The 23,846-nt window shown below is 33.7% G+C and overlaps 1 protein-coding gene across 1 annotated transcript in view; it reads right to left on the bottom strand.

Moving 5' to 3' along the window:
* Positions 1–2,015: 2,015 nt before the first annotated feature.
* LOC126965197 (fasciclin-1) overlaps positions 2,016–23,846 on the bottom strand; it is a 130,841-nt gene continuing 109,010 nt past the window's right edge. Inside the window, exons 4-8 of the mRNA XM_050808638.1 lie at positions 18,196–18,323; positions 15,603–15,699; positions 14,636–14,813; positions 3,302–3,462; positions 2,016–2,075 (exon numbers count right to left, since the gene is read on the bottom strand). Coding sequence (XP_050664595.1) covers positions 2,016–2,075; positions 3,302–3,462; positions 14,636–14,813; positions 15,603–15,699; positions 18,196–18,323 — 624 coding nt within the window. The remainder of the gene's footprint in view (positions 2,076–3,301; positions 3,463–14,635; positions 14,814–15,602; positions 15,700–18,195; positions 18,324–23,846) is intronic.

Genomic DNA, 23,846 nt, shown 5'->3' with positions numbered 1-23,846 from the left:
AAAGACAATTTTAAATGAATAACAAACGAAGTCATGCACATAATATAACTTTAAGACACAGTGTAGTAAAAATACAATTATGTAGTACATAACCAAACGAAAAAAAAGGATAAATTATTAATGCAATATATTATACTTACAATACCCTAAGTTGATAAGACATGCAGGATCCACGGGTATGCGTAAACATAATATTAAAATGAGATTCACATTAATTACATAGAATATTAAAGATTAACAAAACTTATTATATAATACTGTAGCATGAGTAAAGTCAATAGGAATTGGCTGAGGAAGGTATGTTATGTAATTAAATTCTTCAACAAGCATTTCGAGGACATTTGTAAATAGGGCTACCACGCTCATAATAAAATATAACTATTCTCTCCTCATATCGTACAGCGATATAAATATACTACAATAGGCTATATACTACATACGAGATAAGCAAATCCAATGAATGACAATGCGTTCAGTAATCGTACAAGAAAATTTAAGCAAATGTTGGGAAAGTCATTCCAATTTTCAGTTGGTCATCTAAAACACAATATAATTAGCTATCTATAAGTTCAAATTTAACCTTAAATAATAGAATTATTCGGTAAGGTATTTAACATTAAAAAAAAATCATTTACCTTCGTTGTTTTTTTAAAACTATTAGTTTTAAAGAAAACAACGTGGAAAATAATATGGATATTATCCACATAGCCTTTGTTGAGTTTCTGGCCAATTTTCTCAACATGTACATTTTAAGATAGTGGTGATAATAATAACAATTATCAATTAAACTTAAATAATTATAATTTTATCTTTGACTTCCGACTTTTGCTATAAACATAGGCACCTGAAATACTTTTTCATAAGGAAATTTTAGACTTGGAACTCGCAAATTCCTTTTACTTTGGATTTCCCACATATTATTCAAGTTCAAAGATCAAATAGACCTATGCATTTCTTATTTAAGGTTAGGTTACGTCTTGTTCAAAATACTAATAAACATATTATGAAATAGTTCTGAGGATGTTACCGTGAAACTCACACTGTCAAAGTCTGTGAGATTCAAAAATATTGTAAGCGTCACTAGTTCAACACTTCCAACACTCTTGATACTATCCGAATGCTCAAAATGTCGAGTCCTCCATAAAGAGTACTGTGTAAGCATGGCAACCCTACCCTTTGAAGTAGCTAGGGCGTGTTCTATCAGGATTTATCAGTCTCACGTCTGTCTAGCTCCCCTGTCGCACAATTACTTTGGAAATACAGGATAGTCTACTTTGAAATCTATTCTAAGTAAGTTTATAATGGACCAGGGTCGATAATATTTGAAACAAAAAATAAGAACCCCATTGGAAAAGGAAGAGAATATAACAATAATGAAAGGAAAAATAAACGGTTTATCTCAATTTCCGGTGAAACTACAAGTCGTATGGAAAAAAGTAAAATAGCAAAGTTGTAGGTAATAAAAAGTTATATTCTGTCCCTTTTCCAAAGTGTTTCACCCTACTATTTTTTTTTCACTTTTTATCATTTTCAAAATCTTCAGTACTGTATAGGTACACTAGTTAATTTTGATTTCGAACAAAGCATTGATTGATTGATTAAAAACAATTGGCATCAATATTTTTCTTACAAACAATAAAAAGCTAAGATTTGCTTAGAAAACGAATCAAAATTTTACTATAATAGCATTAATTGTTTAAATTTAGCATTTCTCATAAGTTTTTCGAGTGTAATATAAAGTCACTTCTGCGAAATATTATTTGATCTAATTAAAAATTGCAGACCTACTTTGCAAACATCTGAAAAAATGTAAAAAGTAATTCAATTAATTTTGTAATTTGTAAGGCATATTTGATTAAAAATCATAAATATAAATCGACCAGTAGGTACGAACTTACCTCAATATTATCTAGAATAATATTAAAATTGCTTAACTGCAATGCACATAATAAGATTTGGAAATGTTTCTTATAGGACCATAGAGGAAATACAGGGAAATTTAGCAGTCAAAGCAATCAACCGCTTACCAAACTTTCTATTTCTGTTTCATTATGCTCCTCAGAGTCACATGCAGTCTAGAAACCATAACTCATCAGATAACATAATCAATTATTTAAGAAACCACATTCTAATGTAATTCAAAGACTATGAAACAAACTAATCAAGAACTTATGAATAAAAACGTGCTTGGTGTTACTGTAATACTGAAAAGTAATAAAATAAATAAATCGTTCATTTTACCTTCATTGCCTGGTTTCCGTATAATGATGCCAAAAGGTAACGACAGTGTTCAAAAAGTTTGTTTATTAAATTACAATCGAAGGATTTCGAACAAGAGTTGAATACAAAACAAGTATAAAGTATTGGGGAAAGAGAACATTAATGATTTTAGATTGGCATTCGAGGACTTTTATCATATTAGCATCAATCCTGTCTTATGAATACTTTAACAGAAATAAATGTATTTGCATATTTAAATATGATTTATGAATATGTTTTAAATATAAATGATTTATTTTGGAATAAACAATATTTCCTAAACGTTAAGAAAGTATAATTAAAAATTACCTAGAACGGACCATTGTACATGTAAAAATAATCGTGTAATGATAATTCTGTATCAATATTCATGACTGTATTCCGAAAATGTTAAACTGTACAGTGTAAATAAGTCCAATGAAAAAAAAACAATAATGGGTCAGAAAGAAGAATTCTTAAGCTAAGAAACTATCATAAAAAATATCCCTAACGTCTGGGATTAAAAATACAAATTTAATATGTTATTCAATGTTAGGTTGTGGCTACATCTACAGGATACATTCACCTACGAAGCACCTGGTGTTAAGTGATCACCGCCGCCGACATTCTCTTGCAACACCAGAGGAATCACAGGTGCGTTGCTGGCCTATGACTTAGGTGTACGTACTTTTTTTGAAGATACTCATGTTTATCATCCCGGAAGCACCGCACAAGGAAGCTAATTCCACACACACATCCAGATGGTGGGGATGATATCCTAAAATGGCGTGTCGTGGTAATGTAATGGCGGAGTTGGAATTTAATAGCAGGAATCAGGTGAAACAGCTGTTTGGAACATTCCCCGTGATAAATGCGGTAGAAGACGTACAATGAAGCGAAGGACGTCTCTACGCACGCCAAGTGACCCAGCCGTTCACAGAGCACTGAGTCCCAAAAATCGCATATTAGAAAATTGTCTTGAGTTGTCGCTCTTAGAAACTTATACTCAATGAGACACTTTGCCATTTATTATTATTATTTATTGTCATAGATTTAGTCTCACCTTCAAAAAGTCAACTACAGTAGTATCCACCACCATGAGTGGACGCTGTATCAGATGAACCACCCCATTCTTGACTGGTATGTTTGCACGTACGATGTCTGCCATCACCACTCCGCGACTGTGCTTCGTGTCACCAGCCACCGTATTCGACTTCACATACGCTATTGGAAACAGATGAAAAAGTTAATCACCTAATAGACAAGATCAATTTTAAACAATTTGTTATTTTTTTAAACCCTCACATCTGGGATTAACTACACAAAATTTACTTTTAAAAAAAATTATGAATGACGTGGGACTCGAACCCGCGACCTCTCGGGTTCCATCCGGGCGCTCTTTCTCTGAGCCAACTGTTACGTATCATTCATAAACTTTGGTATGTCTTTGTTTAACTCTCAGGTTTTGGCTACATATACAGGATCTACTTTTCGTTGATAACCTACTCATCCCCAATATTTACATATTAGGAAATTGACTTGAAATGTAGATATATCAAATGTAAACAATTTGTATTTTTTTAAAGTGATATACCTCACTTTAAAATTGATACTTTTAGAATACTTTTTGATGTCATTTCTATTACTACCTCTGCTTTGAAAACAAATGACGCTCTGATAAAAAGAAGCGGCACAAGAAACCCTCCCAGTATTCTTTTTTTGCGCTTGCATTAAATGAGCGCTTCTGGGCGCATAGTTCATAACTTTTTTTTACAAATTTAATTTGTGTAAAGATCAATTTTAGTAATAGTAGACTGTTTGGGTTTCAAGAAGTTTGTTGACTGTGTAGATGGATCTATTCAAATGCAGTTTGTATTCTTGGTGAATACTAAACGTTGATTTACATATCGGTTCGGTTGCCTTGCTCTAAACCTTATCCTACGAAATGTAAAAAATACTTCGAGTTCTTTCGTTTGTTATTTTTATGCGCTGCATGAATTGCAAACAATCGAATGTTTGCGCAAAATATTGTAATTGATTGCCGGTTTTCTCCAATTTCTTTGATTTCTTCATGTACTCATATTAAGTAAAAAATTGTGAATATATGAATAACCAATGCCCCACCGTCACATTATTTCAGTTATTTAAATAAATTTAAGACATAAAATTGAAAGAAATCTACATTTTAACTGTTGCCTTTCAATAAATTCCTCTTAGTATTGTATGTTTATAAATAGGCATTTATGTGAATTTTCTAGAATCTGTCATAATCTAAACACTAGAATCAAACTTAAGCTTATTATACTTACTACACGGCTAAGTCGAGTTTGTAAGTCTTTTGTGGGTCGATGCTTATGATTTACAACAAGATCCCAGAAAATGTTCAAAACAAATGTATTACGAAATTGAAAAAAATTGTTAAAAGACGTTAATGTGGTAAAGATTACTATAACATAAATGACTTTCTTAATGATTCCGCAAATTGGGAATGAAGCGACCGCCGTCAGGCTATTTAAATTATTTTGATTGTATCGAGATTTAAAAAAAAAGAAGAAGCCCGCTAAATTTGTTGTGACCGTTCTTCTCAGGTCTGAGGCATAATTTTTCGAATGGGTGGTAGTTTTTGAGTGTCAATAGGTGAATTCATATCCTCTTTTGAATTTGAATTCCGAGTTTCCAGAAATATTTAATTAAACATTATTCACACATTATGATTTCATGTAATATATTCACATATTTTTTTTTGATTTCCTTTATTTTAACTAATTTACATATTATATAATTCCACCTTTTGAGTCTTTCTCTATTTGAATTTTTTAAGAATTATTGAGGATCGATTCCGTATTTATTCTGAACTTGGGTGCGTTTGCATCCCTGCCGTTAAGAATATAAATACCGCTATAGTTATTTCTGAAACTGTTGTCTAATTAGGGATACTATAACACGAATATGGGTTTATCACACGAGGCGAAGCCGTGTATGATATATCACATGAGTTTTTTAATACCTAATTATCAACAGTTGCAAACAAAACTTTATCTACACCCATAATATGAATCCTCTATAAAAGATTCTGAAACAGTTAGCTTACTGCTAACATTAAAAAAGCCAGTCTTAGTAACCATAATATCATCCAAAGGAGTGTTATTATGAAAACGGATGATGCAATGTTGTACTGAATTTCATTACAACACTCGTTGGGATGATGTAATGTGTGTGGTTATTAGGACATAATTGTTTTAGAATCTCTAATAGAGGATTTAAAGCATGGGTGTAGATAAAATCGATAACAGTCATCATGAAAATATTAATGTAAACTTTCCAAATTCTCTCACAATAAAAGAATATAATACTAAGGAAATACTGAAATAGGCTTAGCGCTACAATGCAACGTTACCTTTGACAGCTCAAACAAATGCTAATATGACTTAAATTGTTCTTGGTTCCCTATCTCTGTATCGTTCTATTCACAAAGGCGTTTAAACTCGACCACTACTTTAGATTCATGTTTAAAATAGCACTTACATAAAATACTATGTTAATATTAGCACAAATATGTTCATTATAAAAGCAAATAGCATTTTGAAGTGATTATACTTTTAAGTAAAATTATACTGTTTAGTTATTCTAATAAAATATATTTACTGGATTAAAGGAATATCAAAAAAAAGGATTGTGTGGTTTTATGAAACCACGGTAAAACCGAAACTTTTTTTTCACATTATAGACATTTCACAAAAAATTTTTGGAATAATATTCTATTAAGGGTATAAAAATCGCTTTATCAATCTTAATTTTATGCTTGGAAGACTGGAATGATAATGGGCAATAATAAAAGTAGACTAAGTCTCCGACTAATATTTTTATTGAACTCTGTGTCTTAGCCCTGGTTAAAAAAATTTGATTGAAAAGGATTACATTAAACACTGACTAACAACATTTACAATAAACGCTGACAAAAACAATCAAAATAGCGTGGAGCACTGGCATAAATGAGTAATAGTCTAATCGGTCAGCTGCTGCTAACTATAGCCGCCGCCCGACGGTCACGCGACATGCTACACACAGACGAAAAAGTTTGGGACGATGTTATAAAAGTTTCACTTTAATAAACTTGTGGACGTATTTGTTTAGAGTAGGGTCGAATTACAGGTAACGTGCGGATGTTATTGCTTACTCATATGATTGTCAAAGATTTTACAATGGCTTCGGATACGTTAAATCTTTATTTATAGTGTTAGCATTTAACATTATATTATTATGTATGTAACGTGATGCACTAAACTACTCAAACGTTTTGACTTACTTGTATAAGTTACAAAAAAGAAGAAGATGTGATGAATCATAAAAAAAACTGTGTGAATTTCCTTTAAAAAAATATAATATTTAATATATTTAAAAAATCACGACCAGCTCACGATTTCTTAATTGTATTAGTTGAAGGGAATTTAATTTGTACCAAAACTTATGACCAATCATCCGAGTGACAGAAAATCAGCAAATCTTTGTATTTTTATACAACTCTAGGGTCGTGGCGTAAATGAACAGAGTTCAAATTTTGGTACAAATTAAATCATAACATTTAATATCACAGTAATAAGCAATTATGTATTTAGAATTTAAGATGTAATGTAAATCTACAGTATCTCACAACAGCATCTGTTGTCTAATTAATTTCATATCACTACAGTCAGTGTCTGTTTCTGATGTGTTCGCATGAACAAATCTGCAATACCATTTTGGTTTAAACCTGTTAACTGATTAGCCTGTGGCTATCCTATTGTGTGAACAAGCTATTGTTGTGTATGAGTTATCATTAATAATTACAATTATTGTCAGTTTACTACTCCACTAGCTACGCCTCGCAGTTTCACGCACGTAGATTGGGACTTTTGTCATAAAGACTTGTTTGAATCTAAACTACCATAAAATCTGGCCCAGTAAAACAGAAAATAGAAAATAACAACAATAATAGTATTGTAAATAATTATTTTCAAATAACATTCATTCATTTCATGGGTTTGTGTCATGCGGAATGCTATTTCAATTGTAAATCCGAGCTTCTTTGTGAAAGCTTTCAATAACGTTGAAAAATGTTAAGAATTTGTTTATTTGAAGCTTTAAGAGAATGATTTAAAACAAAATGCCATATTGAGAAACGTGTCTGTCTAAACAGAGAAGTATGCGGTCACTTGGTGATAAGTGATCACCGCTGCCCACATTCTCTTTAAGGAAGGTGTACGCGATTTTTTGACTTGACTTGCAACCAGTTTTTATAGTAATATTTTAGATAACAGATTCTTGATGAGATTTAAGATAATAGGTATACCATGCTAAAACTAATCTAGAAACCAATTCCTTTTCTAGAAACAATTATTTAATATAAAATTTTATTATCAATACAAAACCTACATTACAATCCTTTATTAATAGAAAAATTATGATAATAATTGTCTGTTACACAGTAAGCTATTCAGAACAATGACGTTATGAGTTGAAGTATGTTTTTAGTACAACATTATTAATTTAAGCAATATGATCATTGAATGTAATGAAGAAAAAAATTCTGAAAAAAAACATATAAATTGGTTCTTGGTACTAATAGTATTAATAAAATAAATATTAACATTCACAGTTATGAGATCCGTTGGTAGTAATAAAAAGTGTATGAATAAAAAAGAATGAAAAATAAGTTATGAAGAGAGATTATTATGAGCACAGACTGGTAGTAAGACAACGAATAGGATTTAGAATTTTATGGGAGCCAATATGGACCTCTCCCCTCAATATGGGGGTACTACAAGGCTCCATTCTTAGACCGTTTCTCTTCCTTATTGACATTAATGGTCAATCTCACCTTAAACATCTAAGGTATAAGAAACCAAGTTATTTTTAACGATGTAAACAATGTTCCTTCTGAGATCGTGTACTGCTTTAGTGCCAAATACCTATTGTTAAATAGCAACAACACTAACTAGGTGCATACCATTTTCCGTGCCAAATGTCAAAATTGTAGATACGAGTGTTTTGTTAAATAGAGTGCTGATAAAACCGGTAGAAACTGTTATATTATGTGGTATTTTATCGTGTGGTACTCTTGGTTTCAAACAACAATGGAGAATTCTCAAAATAATAGTAACTTAACACATTAATAATTAGTACCTGGACGACCGAGCCTTGCTCGGATTTTTAAAAAGGTACAAAACTTGAACAAAAAAAACTAATAGGACATCTGGAGTCGAACCGGGGTCTTCTGCTTTCCGGATCTCCCAGTGTCCCATCTGAGCTATTATAATCTTGTATATAGTGGTGAAATTTACTTTTGTATTCTAATGTTATTCTAGCAGTTTCTCATTAAAACATGGATAAAAATACATTTTTTTAAATTGAAGAAAGGTTCAGAACAAACCGCGAGCCGCGACATCTATAGTCTTATGGCGTAACTCACATTCCGACAAGTAACCGCACGCGATGGTTGATCACCGCAACATTAACACCAGGAAATCCTCGTATTCATGTTGATTTGCCGTGAGATCGTAGTGATTTCTTCGTTAAGTGTCCCGCGATATATAAATTGTGGTTCGCCAGCACACTCAGGCGAATATAGAAGAACCCAGGATCTTACAGAAGTGGTGAGTGAGTACCAGCTATTCACTTTATTCCAATGGTAACTGTTCTGTTGATCTGAGCAACGCTTTTATTAATACAGTCCACTTTAAATGCCCTGGCGCAACCACCTTGCTAGTTCGATTTCTGCCCCCCCAAACTACCTGTATGCTAAATCTCATTAAAATCGTAGGAGCCGTTCCCGAAATTATGTAATATTAAATAAAGATAAAATGTAGATGTTAATGTATAGTCAAAATTAACTATAAATTTAATGAAACTCGCCTTAATTCGCCTGGAATCTTAGATTAAGGATTGGTCTCCGCTGCGCTCCAACAAAGATACCGCAGACGTAGTCGCAAAGTGCGACAACTAATACTACGTGCAAGTGGGCGTACTCGAGCCAGTCTCGTACAATGTGTAATATTGTCGTACCACATGTTCTGTTAAACTTAGCTAATAATTGAAACTAAAATGCCGGGTTGCGTAGTAAAACTTTATAAAAATAATACTACAAGAAATAAGAAAGACACTGGGATCACATATCATCAGTAAGTATTTTGTTTTTCATTAATTTCAAAATGAAATAACGCGAAGCGTATGTTGCAAATTTTGAAAGATGCCATTGAGTGTCAAGATGCCACGCACACAAGCATCTAATAGTTGCCGTAATAAAAAGCCATTGTTCTTAGGTAGTGCGGTATCTATCTAAATCTAAGCCTGGAATATTATTTGAACAGCAATATTCTTTATATTTTCAGCACAGTTACAAAACGTAACTTATTATATTAAAGTCAAGAAATCAATCCAAGCAGAGTTAGCCTACAATTCAATTACTACCGTTTCATACAAATCTCAGGTACATTTTAATTTTCCATAAAATACTATGTTAATATTAGCACAAATATGTTCATTATAAAAGCAAATAGCATTTTGAAGTGATTATACTTTCAAGTAAAATTATACTGTTTAGTTATTCTAATAAAATATATTAACTGGATTAAAGGAATATCAAAAAAAAGGATTGTGTGGTTTTATGAAACCACGGTGAAAGCGAAACTTTTTTTTCACATTATAGACATTTCACAAAAAATTTTTGGAATAATATTCTATTAAGGGTATAAAAATCGCTTTATCAATCTTAATTTTATACTTGGAAGATTGGAATGATAATGGGCAATAATAAAAGTAAACTAAGTCTCCGACTAATATTTTTATTGAACTCTGTGTCTTAGCCCTGGTTAAAAAAATTTGATTGAAAAGGATTACATTAAACACTGACTAACAACATTTACAATAAACGCTGACAAAAACAATCAAAATAGCGTGGAGCACTGGCATAAATGAGTAATAGTCTAAACGGTCAGCTGCTGCTAACTATAGGCGCCGCCCGACGGTCACGCAACATGCTACACACAGACGAAAAAGTTTGGGACGATGTTATAAAAGTTTCACTTTAATAAACTTGTGGACGTATTTGTTTAGAGTAGGGTCGAATTACAGGTAACGTGCGGATGTTATTGCTTACTCATATGATTGTCAAAGATTTTACAATGGCTTCGGATACGTTAAATCTTTATTTATAGTGTTAGCATTTAACATTATATTTTACACAATGTATGTAACGTGATGCACTAAACTACTCAAACGTTTTGACTTACTTGTATAAGTTACAAAAAAGAAGAAGATGTGATGAATCATAAAAAAAACTGTGTGAATTTCCTTCAAAAAATATAATATTTAATATATTTAAAAAATCACGACCAGCTCACGATTTCTTAATTGTATTAGTTGAAGGAAATTTAATTTGTACCAAAACTTATCCGAGTGACAGAAAATCAGCAAATCTTTGTATTTTTATACAACTCTAGGGTCGTGGCGTAAATGAACAGAGTTCAAATTTTGGTACAAATTAAATCATAACATTTAAAATCACAGTTTTACATATATAAGCAATTATGTATTTAGAATTTAAGATGTAATGTAAATCTACAGTATCTCACAACAGCATCTGTTGTCTAATTAATTTCATATCACTACAGTCAGTGTCTGTTTCTGATGTGTTCGCATGAACAAATCTGCAATACCATTTTGGTTTAAACCTGTTAACTGATTAGCCTGTGGCTATCCTATTGTGTGAACAAGCTATTGTTGTGTATGAGTTATCATTAATAATTACAATTATTGTCAGTTTACTACTCCACTAGCTACGCCTCGCAGTTTCACGCACGTAGATTGGGACTTTTGTCATAAAGACTTGTTTGAATCTAAACTACCATAAAATCTGGCGCAGTAAAACAGAAAATAGAAAATAACAACAATAATAGTATTGTAAATAATTATTTTCAAATAACATTCATTCATTTCATGGGTTTGTGTCATGCGGAATGCTATTTCAATTGTAAATCCGAGCTTCTTTGTGAAAGCTTTCAATAACGTTGAAAAATGTTAAGAATTTGTTTATTTGAAGCTTTAAGAGAATGATTTAAAACAAAATGCCATATTGAGAAACGTGTCTGTCTAAACAGAGAAGTATGCGGTCACTTGGTGATAAGTGATCACCGCTGCCCACATTCTCTTTAAGGAAGTTGTACGCGATTTTTTGACTTGACTTGCAACCAGTTTTTATAGTAATATTTTAGATAACAGATTCTTGATGAGATTTAAGATAATAGGTATACCATGCTAAAACTAATCTAGAAACCAATTCCTTTTCTAGAAACAATTATTTAATATAAAATTTTATTATCAATACAAAACCTACATTACAATCCTTTATTAATAGAAAAATTATGATAATAATTGTCTGTTACACAGTAAGCTATTCAGAACAATGACGTTATGAGTTGAAGTATGTTTTTAGTACAACATTATTAATTTAAGCAATATGATCATTGAATGTAATGAAGAAAAAAATTCTGAAAAAAAAACATATAAATTGGTTCTTGGTACTAATAGTATTAATAAAATAAATATTAACATTCACAGTTATGAGATCCGTTGGTAGTAATAAAAACTGTATGAATAAAAAAGAATGAAAAATAAGTTATGAAGAGAGATTATTATGAGCACAGACTGGTAGTAAGACAACGAATAGGATTTAGAATTTTATGGGAGCCAATATGGACCTCTCCCCTCAATATGGGGGTACTACAAGGCTCCATTCTTAGACCGTTTCTCTTTCTTATTGACATTAATGGTCAATCTCACCTTAAACATCTAAGGTATAAGAAACCAAGTTACTTTTAACGATGTAAACAATGTTCCTTCTGAGATCGTGTACTGCTTTAGTGCCAAATACCTATTGTTAAATAGCAACAACACTAACTAGGTGCATACCATTTTCCGTGCCAAATGTCAAAATTGTAGATACGAGTGTTTTGTTAAATAGAGTGCAGATAAAACCGGTAGAAACTGTTATATTATGTGGTATTTTATCGTGTGGTACTCTTGGTTTCAAACAACAATGGAGAATTCTCAAAATAATAGTAACTTAACACATTAATAATTAGTACCTGGACGACCGAGCCTTGCTCGGATTTTTAAAAAGGTACAAAACTTGAACAAAAAAAACTAATAGGACATCTGGAGTCGAACCGGGGTCTTCTGCTTTCCGGATCTCCCAGTGTCCCATCTGAGCTATTATAATCTTGTATATAGTGGTGAAATTTACTTTTGTATTCTAATGTTATTCTAGCAGTTTCTCATTAAAACATGGATAAAAATACATTTTTTTAAATTGAAGATGGGTTCAGAATTAACCGCGAGTCGCGACATCTTTAGTCTTATGGCGTAACACACATTCCGACAAGTAACCGCACGCGATGGTTGAGCACCGCAACATTTAATTATAAATCCAGGATATCCTCGTATTCCTGTTGATTTGCCGTGAGATCGTAGTGATTTCTTCGTTAAGTGTCCCGCGATATATAAATTGTGGTTCGCCAGCACGCTCAGGCGAATATAGAAGAACCCAGGATCTTACAGAAGTGGTGAGTGAGTACCGGCTATTCACTTTATTCCAATGGTAACTGTGCTGTTGACCTGAGCAACCCTTTTATTAACACAGTCCACTTTAAATGCCCTGGCGCAACCACCTTGCTAGTTCGATTTCTCGCCCCCCCAAACTACCTGTATGCTAAATCTCATTAAAATCGTAGGAGCCGTTCCCGAAATTATGTAATATTAAATAAAGATAAAATGTAGATGTTAATGTATAGTCAAAATTAACTATAAATTTAATGAAACTCGCCTTAATTCGCCTGGAATCTTAGATTAAGGATTGGTCTCCGCTGCGCTCCAACAAAGATACCGCAGACGTAGTCGCAAAGTGCGACAACTAATACTACGTGCAAGTGGGCGTACTCGAGCCAGTCTCGTACAATGTGTAATATTGTCGTACCACATGTTCTGTTAAACTTAGCTAATAATTGAAACTAAAATGCCGGGTTGCGTAGTAAAACTTTATAAAAATAATACTACAAGAAATAAGAAAGACACTGGGATCACATATCATCAGTAAGTATTTTGTTTTTCATTAATTTCAAAATGAAATAACGCGAAGCGTATGTTGCAAATTTTGAAAGATGCCATTGAGTGTCAAGATGCCACGCACACAAGCATCTAATAGTTGCCGTAATAAAAAGCCATTGTTCTTAGGTAGTGCGGTATCTATCTAAATCTAAGCCTGGAATATTATTTGAACAGCAATATTCTTTATATTTTCAGCACAGTTACAAAACGTAACTTATTATATTAAAGTCAAGAAATCAATCCAAGCAGAGTTAGCCTACAATTCAATTACTACCGTTTCATACAAATCTCAGGTACATTTTAATTTTCCGCTTGGCGTTATTTATTCAAATCCTCGCTTGTTTGCAATTCAGCGCATGAAAATAACAAATGAAAAATTCGGAGTAAAATTTTTACGTTTCGTAAGATAAACCTTATAGCAGGACTGCCTGTGAGTGAATCATCATTTAGTATTCAACAAGAGAACAAACTGCATTTGAAAAGATTCAGATGCAAAGTCAATAATGTCCTTGTAATTATTACGGGTACTCACGATATATATTTTATTAATTTGGTGCCGATATTTCGATCCAATTGCATGAATCGTGGTCGCGACGGAACTGCGGAGGCGGCGGGAAACTCTTGACACATTGACACTAAATGCGGGACACAATGATGCGACATACCTCCGCAATGCCAATTTCACAGAGCAAAGGCGCAATCAGCTCGATCCATTTGACCGCGTGCAACGCAGAGCAGCTTTTGAATTTTCGGGGAACCAGTGCTTTGTGAACGGCTGGATTACTTTACGTTGCGTAGAGACGTCGCTTCATTGTGCGTCTTCTACCGCATTTATCACGGGGAATGTTCCGAAGAGCTGTTTCACCTAATTCCCGCTGCCGAGTTCCACCTTCGCACGATACGCCACAAGTGCGGTATTCAAAGAGCTTTCTTCCACGTAGAACAATGCTGTGGAATGAACTTCCTTTTGCGGTGTTTCCACGATGATACGAGATGTAGAGGGTACCTTCAAAACAGCGCGTACACCTTCTTTAAAGGCCGCCAATGCTCCTGGGTTTCCTCTGGTGTTGCAAGAGAATGTGGGCGGTGGTAATCACTTAACACCAGGTGACCCGTGCTGGTTTGTCCTCCTATTCCATAAAAATGGATCGAGCTGATACTGGGGTGCGCAATTGTAGTTGAGTTTGAGTTCATTCATAATACACAAACACAAATCGATCCTGTTGATAATATGTAAAGTAATATTAATAATACTCACTGATTTCCTCTTGTCCGTTCATGGCCGTAGTGAAGGAGATGATCACTTTCACGTTGTCACTGAAGGCCATGCTCTCAAACTCCTTGTTGTCAGGTGTCGCGTGCGTGAACAGTACATGCTGGGGTATCACATGGCCATCCACTACTTTCCCGTCGATGAGGTCCGATCTTGTCGTAGGCTTTGATGATAAGAAAATATTGTTTTTAATATAACATTAGCAAACTTCTACAATAAGGGACGAGAACGTTCAGCTGATGGTCATTGATACGCCCTGCCCATTACAATGTAGTGCCACTCAGGATTCTTGAAAAATTTGAAAATTCTGAGTGACACTACAATTGCGCTCATCACCTTGAGATATACGATGTTATGTCTCATTTGCGCCCTTCACACCGAAACACAATAATGCTTACACATTTCTGGTTTGCGGCTGAAACAGGCGCCGTTGTGGTACCCATAATCTAGCCAACATCCTGTGCATCGAAGCCTCCAAGTCCCACAAGTAGAATACTGTACTCTCCCGGACTCATTAAGGCATCGTAAAATAGATTTTGTAAATATACAGTACACACAAAGAAGATGTAAATACTACGTAATAAGAGATGGGACTGCCTGAGTAAAAATTGAAATTTAGTTTAGTATGAAACGTACAGTGATTCGACATAAGTTTGAAATTGGTAGTAATTACAATATTAAGGCGACGAAGTATAATCCGGCGAAGTTCGTAGCTAACAGTTGCTTATAACGTAGTGGATTTCGGTTATCTCCGTGTTTTACAAGATTATAGCAATCATCTGTCAACCTGTTAATCACAGCACGTTTTATACAACCGTGTGAATCGCTTTTTTTTAGAGAGTTTTACTAGGCTGGTTACACATACTAATGACTAGAAGCGCTTTGCGATTTTTATATATAAATATTCTTTGTAAATTTTCCTGCCAATAAAAATTTTTTTTTGCAACATTACCTTGAAACCCTCGTCAACAGGTATGAAGAATGTGTGTCTTCCATCAGCATTGAATACATCCTTTTTCTGTAACTGCTTTAGTTTTTGACGGAAAGACCTGTCGATACAGAGTGCTGGTCAATTTATTGATATAAAAGCAAGAAGGCATTAATCAATATATTTTTTTAAATTAACAATTTTTTATTTTTTCAAGGGATAACCCTAACTTCTGGGATCAGTTGCACAAATTAAATTTGAAAAAAAAAACACTTGAGAGTTGAAGAAGACATCAAGATTTATGAAAGTGACGTCACTCGAACGGTTAGCTCAGTGTGCTCAGTGGAAGAGCGCTTGCACGGAACGCCGGACGAAGCAGGTTCGAGTTCCGCATCGTTCATAAGTTTTGTTTTTAAATTGAATTTGTATGATTTTTATTTCGATATTATCAGTAATACTACTGCCTGAATGACTCATCACGAGATCTCTAAAACTTTAACATACATGTTTGACGTGAAGTTTAGCACTATTACATATTTCGTTGATTCTCTACTGTAATACGTCCGAAACTAAAGTCGCATCGAAAATAGTTATTTATGAAACTGTTGTGTAATAAGGGGTATTAAGACACGAATGTGATAATAGTATCACATGAGTGTTTTAATACCTAATTACATATTATTATTGCATACAATACTTTATCTACACCTAGAATATGAATCCTCTAAAAGATTCTGAAACCGTTACCTTACTGCTAACATTAAAACACCAGTCTTAGTAACTTAATATCATTCATTACTGATTATATACAAATAAACTAAGTATTAATGAAACAATTATTTATTTTAGTAGTCATTTACATTTTGTATAGGGAAATAATTAAAATTCACTCGAATATAATGTTCTTTTGCAGCGTTTAAAATGTATCGCTCATTTCTTCTAAACAAAACAATAAAATGGCGGGGATTCGAAAAACCTATTTTTTTTTACGGCGCGCGACGTTCTGGTAGTGTGGAACGAAAATGTACTTTTGTTGAAATTCATACAGATACCACGCATCGAGCAATAAGAATGTGGCTGTCTGTTGAAACTCTTTGCGCATGAAGGGATAAAAAAAAATAAAGGAGTGTTGTTATGAAATTCAGTACAACATTACAACACTCGTTTGGATGATAATGGTTATAATGATATTGGGTGTTTTAATGTTGGCTATAAGCTTACTGTTTCAGAATCTTTAATAGAGGATTTAAAGCATGGGTAGTAAGCAATATGTTACACTACGAAAGAACATTATATCACTTTATGTTAGTTATCAACTAAAGTAACTTTCTTATATTGCTAACATAATAGTTATCTGTTGGACCATGTAGACACAAATTTTTGCATGGAATTAAAAATAATAAGTAAATATCTTGCGATGTTTATCATGTTCACCATCTTTTATTGCGTAAGTAATCTTAACATAATGTAAATTTACACTATTAATGTACAAAAGGCCATGCCTTAATTACTTTTCGCTTCAGTCTAAACAATGTCACTGAATAAAAGGTATAGTGATTACTATTGAAGGGGTTTTAGAATTAACACGCACAGACAATCCGTAGCGATTATTGAGTTTTCCAATTCCTGTAGCAGCGTTGATAATTGCTTATTACCGAATTGATGATAGAAACGCACGTGAACTAATTACTGAGGGATTGAAATCAGCGTGAATTCGATGCGACCGCGGCAGGCGTTTGTTTGTCATATTATATTTGTCTGTTTGTATTATCATCAAAACAATTATTGCACACAGCTTCATTTCAACTTACTCTATCATAATCTGTATTAAGATATTTTGTATCTACCTTTCTGCTATTTTTAAAGAACTGATGCTGTTACAACATGAGTCCCTCCTGTTACAAATGAACTGAACAGAACAGTGCTGATTGCCGTTGGTTGCTTGCTTTTTAATTTATACTATTTTTTAATTTCATCGATTGGATGGTTCACTTAGCTTATAAAGAGAAAATAACGTGTTTTTTCTTGCTTGTAGTCCATTCCAAAATGTTTAAAGCGTTCCTAAATGTACCAGTAAACTAAATATTGTGTATGGCTGTGTACAGATTGCTTTTTTTCCTTGTAATTTGCCAGTAGTCGAAGTTAAAATAAAAAATGGATTCGTGGCGCTTTATTAGTGATGTATATAGCTATTAAATACCAAGTGAAGAGACTAAAAGTGACGCAAAGATATAAAATTATGGATGTATTTTTTTTTAGTAAATTAGTAGGACAAAGGATCCGAAGCAACAAGACTTAGTGCAGTTACGATGCCGCTAAGAATTTTGGGTTTTTTAAAAATCTGACCGGCATGGTGATATTATCCATCAGATAAGTAATAAGCGTTGTCTATTAGTTAATTATTCTTGTTAATTTCGCCACTTTTTACTTTAAAAAAAATGATCCCGTAATCATGTACATACCAACGATTATAGGTTGCATACCGATTGAAAATTAGTGCTGTTACCACTAATTTGACAGTTGGAGTCAATAACACAAACTCAAAACATTTTAATACACCTTTTTGAAATGTTTATGATAAAGCCATATCTAGTAAATTTATATCTTTATAACAAACCTGAGACGGTGTTGGCCAATGCTAAAATCTTCTGAATTTTCTAGAAACTGGAAAGCGTTGGGATTGTAGACGGAACTTGGACTGTGCGGCAGAAGTGGTTGTAGTACTTGATCTATCACGTGGAGAACCTGAAATAATGAAGGATCATTAGCAGTGCCGGATTAAATACGTAACAAGGGTAGCAATTGCTACAGGCGTCTAACGCAAAGATCTATGTCCGAATGCAGAAGAACATCAAGTTAGTGAGAACTATCAAACAGCGTAAAATCTCGTACCTTGCTCATATACTGCGCAGCGTTAGGTACCGCCTGCTGCAAACTATTTTGATGGAGAAAATTGCTGGGAAAAGAGGTGCTGGAAGAAGAAAGAAGGGAGTGGACTGGCATCAAGACGGTCCAACAACTATTCCGCTTAGCCATGGACAAGGAAAAGTTTAAAAAGCTAACTGCTGACTTCCAGTAATGTAGAGGGACGTCAAGAAGAAGAAGAAATTGAATTTACTTGATTTCACAAAAGCGTGAAACTCAGACAAGTCAGACACTCGGTAACCAAACTATTTCCAATAAAGATCAAGTGCTTTGAAATGATTTCCTACGGCCTCTGCGCTTGCTTAATCCGGCACTGATCATTAGTCGAAAAGTAATACTGGTACATCACTAGAGAATGACTTATGATCTGACGAATAATAAAAAGAAGAATAATGTAGAGCTTTGGATAGATCACAGTGTAAAAATGGTGGAGGGCTTATGCCGGAAGACAAGCAAATGATGAAACAGTTTAATAACATTATTAACGAAATCTTCATCTTATATATACAATTCTCGTGTCCCGGTGTTTGTTAACAAACTCCTACGAAAATTTGTGTGTATATCGGGTAGATATGAGAATCAGCCAACATCTATTTTTCATACCCCTAAATGATAAGGGTCACACACCGGTAAATATATATATTCATTTTTTTTTGACAATTTTTTTTTATGATTCATCATTAAAAAATACATAAAACATCAAAATTTCACCCGTCTACGATCAACACCTATTTATGTATCGCGATTTTAATATTATTCTATTCAATCCACAGTTACGCAATAGAGTTGCAAGATGGCAATCGAATATAATGATTATTGTAGTATGATAAATTTTATGTACGAATGTATGTATTTTTTTTTAATTATTTTATATGGAAATGCAACAATTGCTGGGTCAGTTAGTATATGTATATAAATCCAGTGTCCTGATGTTTTTATCCGGTGAACTCCCAAACTAATGAACGGATTTTAATGGATAACTTCATGGAGTGCAATTAAGTCCAACTTGAGAGATATGATAGTTTTTATTTCGATTTGAGACATAATTATTTATATGGACATATCACATTTCTGTGAGAGAATTTATTGACGCACGGTGTGACAGTTCTGCTGTGAAACAATTTCATTATTACTATGTTACTAACACATTATGATACTTTGTTGGTCAACATAAATAATTTATTAATATTACTATTATTTTATAATTATAATAACAGTAAGCATATTTCACGAAATAATCCTTCATGTTATGAAAAATTATTGACAAATTCATAAAAAATAGTATTTTATTTATACAGAACAATGTCTGTCGGGTCAGCTAGTGTATATATAAATTAATATGTCTTTCTTTAGATATAAAAACTACGTACTAGACTTCCGATTTTGTTTGCAATAAAGGTAAAGTTCGTTAATTCATTATCTATGTGTCTATGATGATTTACTAATCTATATTATGATTGTAAATCCTATTTTGAATAAATAAATTTGACAAACAAAATCAGAAAAACAAAATTGTATGAACGATGCGGGACTCGAACCCACGACCTCCGGCGTTCCGTGCCGGTGCTCTAATCAACTGAGCTAACCGTTCGAGTGACGTATCGTTATAAAATATTATATGCTTTGTTCAACTCTCAGGATGTGGTTTGTTTTTTTTTGCTTTTCAAATTTTATTTGTGTATTAATCCTAGAAGAGAGGTTATCACTTTAAAAACATAACAAATTGTTTAAATAAATTTAATTTAGAATATAATATTATCCCTATCTGCACGAACAATTAATTCACAAATAGAGAAAGACGATATGTTTGCCAAAATATATATCCCTGATATTTGGACAATCACAGCAAATACGTTAAGCAAACATGCAACGCCAAGTGAAGGCATAACATGAAATAATCCAGTTTAATATGGAATCCCTTTTATAATATGCCACAGATGTCTTTACACACAGCGCCTTTCTACATGAAATCCTTAAACACCCGTCGCAAAATGATTTATGATATATTTTCATCCATAATTCTAATTTCGGTAATACAGATTTACTTAGTAAAATATCTTTCATCGAACCTTTGATAATTCCGCGTAAGCCTATTTTGAACACATTTAGCAGATCGCTTATAAAATCCAATTTAAGGCGTAACTCTACAATTATTAGAGCTGGTCAACACTACAACATGTTTGTTAACTAACTAACATACTTTTAAGTCAAACTACTTATTAAAACCAAGTAACAATTATTTAAACGGTAACTTTAATTTGTAATTATAAAACGCGGACTTTTAATAAATCTTATCAACGTTATGTTTGTCAATGTAAAAATATTACGAATGCTGTTGAAGTGCCTACTAAATGAATGACATATTCTCGAGTTAATAAGTCCTAAAAATTTAAAATTGCGATCTATTATATTGGAAATAATTAGCTAAACGAGAAAATGCGGTTCAATAAATCAATTCTTAAATATGGATGTTTGTTTCCGAGTCATGGATGTTTATACATATTTATGTATGTTTAAGTAAGTATATTGTATTAAATATATCGTTGTCTTGCAACCCATGACACAGGCTGTGCCTAATTTGTGACATGATTATTTGTGTAAAAGTGTTTCAATATTATTATTATAATTCTTCTTAGTAAAGACATAGATATATAAAGTAAAGATATACATAAATATGTCATCAGCTGATAAATATATCATCTTTTGGCCGTGACACAAAACGAGTGGGGCTTTTGGCACAAGCGTTGACTTCTGCGCTGATTGGAACGCTACTTGACAATAGGACAACACTTCGGCTAGGTATAAAACTGAATGAACCACATCAATGTAGATGTGGATTTTAGGTAGATGCTCTGGGTCGTCACGGGCTGTCCTGCCTAAGATCGTCACGCCAGCATTAATGAAGTCATCCGCAGGGCATTTAGCGCTCTTAATATACTACTGCTTTAGAGCCAAATGGTATTGCAAGCGTCCTGATGGAATGACCCTGGTGGCTTGGGCACGGGGAAGGGCGCTGGTGTGGGACGCGACTTGCATCGACACTCTGGCTCCTTCTCATGTCCAAGTTACGTCAGTTGGTGCTGGGGCTGCCGCTTCGACTGCCGAAGATAGCAAACTTCGCACAATGTTGGTCTCAGTGAGTCTTCAATCTGTATGCCGTTTGGTTTTGAGACAATGCGCAGAGAATGTACAAAGTGCTATCTACGTGTACTGTGCATCGTTGAAATAGGGTTTTTTTTTTATAAATATAATTAAAAAAAGTTTTTAAACAATATGAAATTTAAAATTTTAATACTTAATCTTCTAAGATTTCACTTCTATCGCCAGTCTCTTCAACTGCAAATTTGTTTTATAATTTGATAAGACAGCTTATACGAAACACGATTCAAAAGCTTCACAGGACTGGAATCGATTTCGCTTAGAAACAACACAAGTGAGTCTTATCGACTGTAGCTGAAATAGATTGATAGAAGTTCATGAAGCGAAAGAGAATTCATTAATATAGCGAATAGTATTTCAATCTATTCTGTAATATCTAATTTACTCTCGAAATTCTGAGTAATAAACACAAAATAGATCAGAAAATCGTCTACAGTTTATAATATATTTTAATATCATAGTAAAATACAGCTTTTAAATAAATTCTAATTAGAAAACACACATTTCTTGTAGAGGATCGTCCCCACCATCTGGATGTGTGGCGTTCCTCCACATTTCTCAAGGTTTACCAGTAGAGGGCTCCTTTGCACAGGATGCTAGATTATGGGTACCACAATGTCGCCTATTTCTGCCGTGAAGCAGTAATATGTAAGCATTATTCTGTTTCGGTCTGAAGGGCGCATTACTGGGCAAATGAGACTGAACAACTTATGTCTCAAAGTGACAAGCGAAATATTGTAGTGCCACTAAGAATTTTTGGGTTTTTCCAGAACCTGAGCGGCACTGCATTGTAATGGGCAGGACGTAGTAAATACCATCAGCTGAACGTCCTGCTCGCCTCGTCCCTTATTGTAATAAAAAGCTTCCATGAGCGGTGTATCGGGGATGATATGACATGAGTACCTTCAAAAAAAGTGCGTACACCTTTCTTAAAGGCCGGCAACGCTCCTGTGAATCCTCCGGTGTTTCAAGAGAATGTGGGCGGCGGTGATCACTTAACACCAGGTGACCCGTACGCTCGTTTGTCCTCCTATTCCATACAATAAAAGAAGCAAGTATTTGAAAGACTGTGATTTACGCTTGTGCAATAAATCATACTTTGGTACTAAAAAAATTAATAGTGTTTAACCAACGCGGTTAAGAAATTAATTGCATATTAAAACATCATACGTGAAAACGCAATATGAATATTCAACTTAATGTGTTTTGGGTGAGTTTGCGACACAAAGCTAAAGCAATTTGTTAAGCTCTGGAAGTGTTGTTATAATATTAAAACATTAGGCTCTGTTCAAACTGAGGTGAATAACGCGCGGGAAGCGGTGCGCGTTTTAGCGTGATTCGCTCGCTCACTTAGCCTCTCCAATGACGCAACTTCCCGCGTGTCATTTTTGGTTCTTCAGTGGAGAAACATCATGCATTGTGAGATCAAACAATCCCGCTCTTGTTCGCTTCAACTTGAGTGACTACTCGCGTCAATTTGAACACGTCCATACAATTTAGCTGACACAATCGGCGCGAGCGAATTCCATCCCGTGTCCCGCGCGTTATTCGCCTCAGTTCGAACAGAACTTTATATACATATAGATAAAACAATAGGTATTTGCAACATCCTTGTAATTCTAGATTTTTGGTTAGGTAATTAGAGGTAAGTCAAATCTTAATGAAGTGTGTTGTGCTGTGCTGTGCTCCCAACTAGATACCGCACTACCTAAGAACAATAGCTTTTTTATTACTGCTACTATTAGGTGCTTGTGTGTGTGTGTGACACTCAATGGCATCTTTCAAATTTTGTAGCATACGCTTCGTGTTATTTAACATTGAAATTAAAAAAATACAAAATACTTACTGATGATATGTGATCCCAGTGTCTTTCTTATTTATTGTAGTATTATTTTTACAAAGTTTTAATACGCAACCTGCCATTTTAGATTTAATTATTAACAAGTCAACGTCACACATTGTTCGAGACTGGCTCGAGTACACCCACTTAAGCGAAGTATTAGGGGCAGCACTTTGAGACTACACCTGCGATATCTAGTTGGAGCGCAGTGGAGGCCAAATATAGAATAGTATTAATTTAGTAGAATGTATAGTAATAAAGTATTTGCAATTGAATCGCTGAAAAAAAATCAGTTTCTTATAATACAGCAACAGACTTCGTAACCAACAAATTATGAATTCTTT

This window comes from Leptidea sinapis, chromosome 6, assembly GCF_905404315.1.
Source record: "Leptidea sinapis chromosome 6, ilLepSina1.1, whole genome shotgun sequence".
NCBI classification, from domain to species: Eukaryota; Metazoa; Arthropoda; class Insecta; order Lepidoptera; family Pieridae; genus Leptidea; species Leptidea sinapis.
Note: the sequence above shows the minus strand (reverse complement) of the source record. Positions and strands in the feature narration are given on the sequence as shown.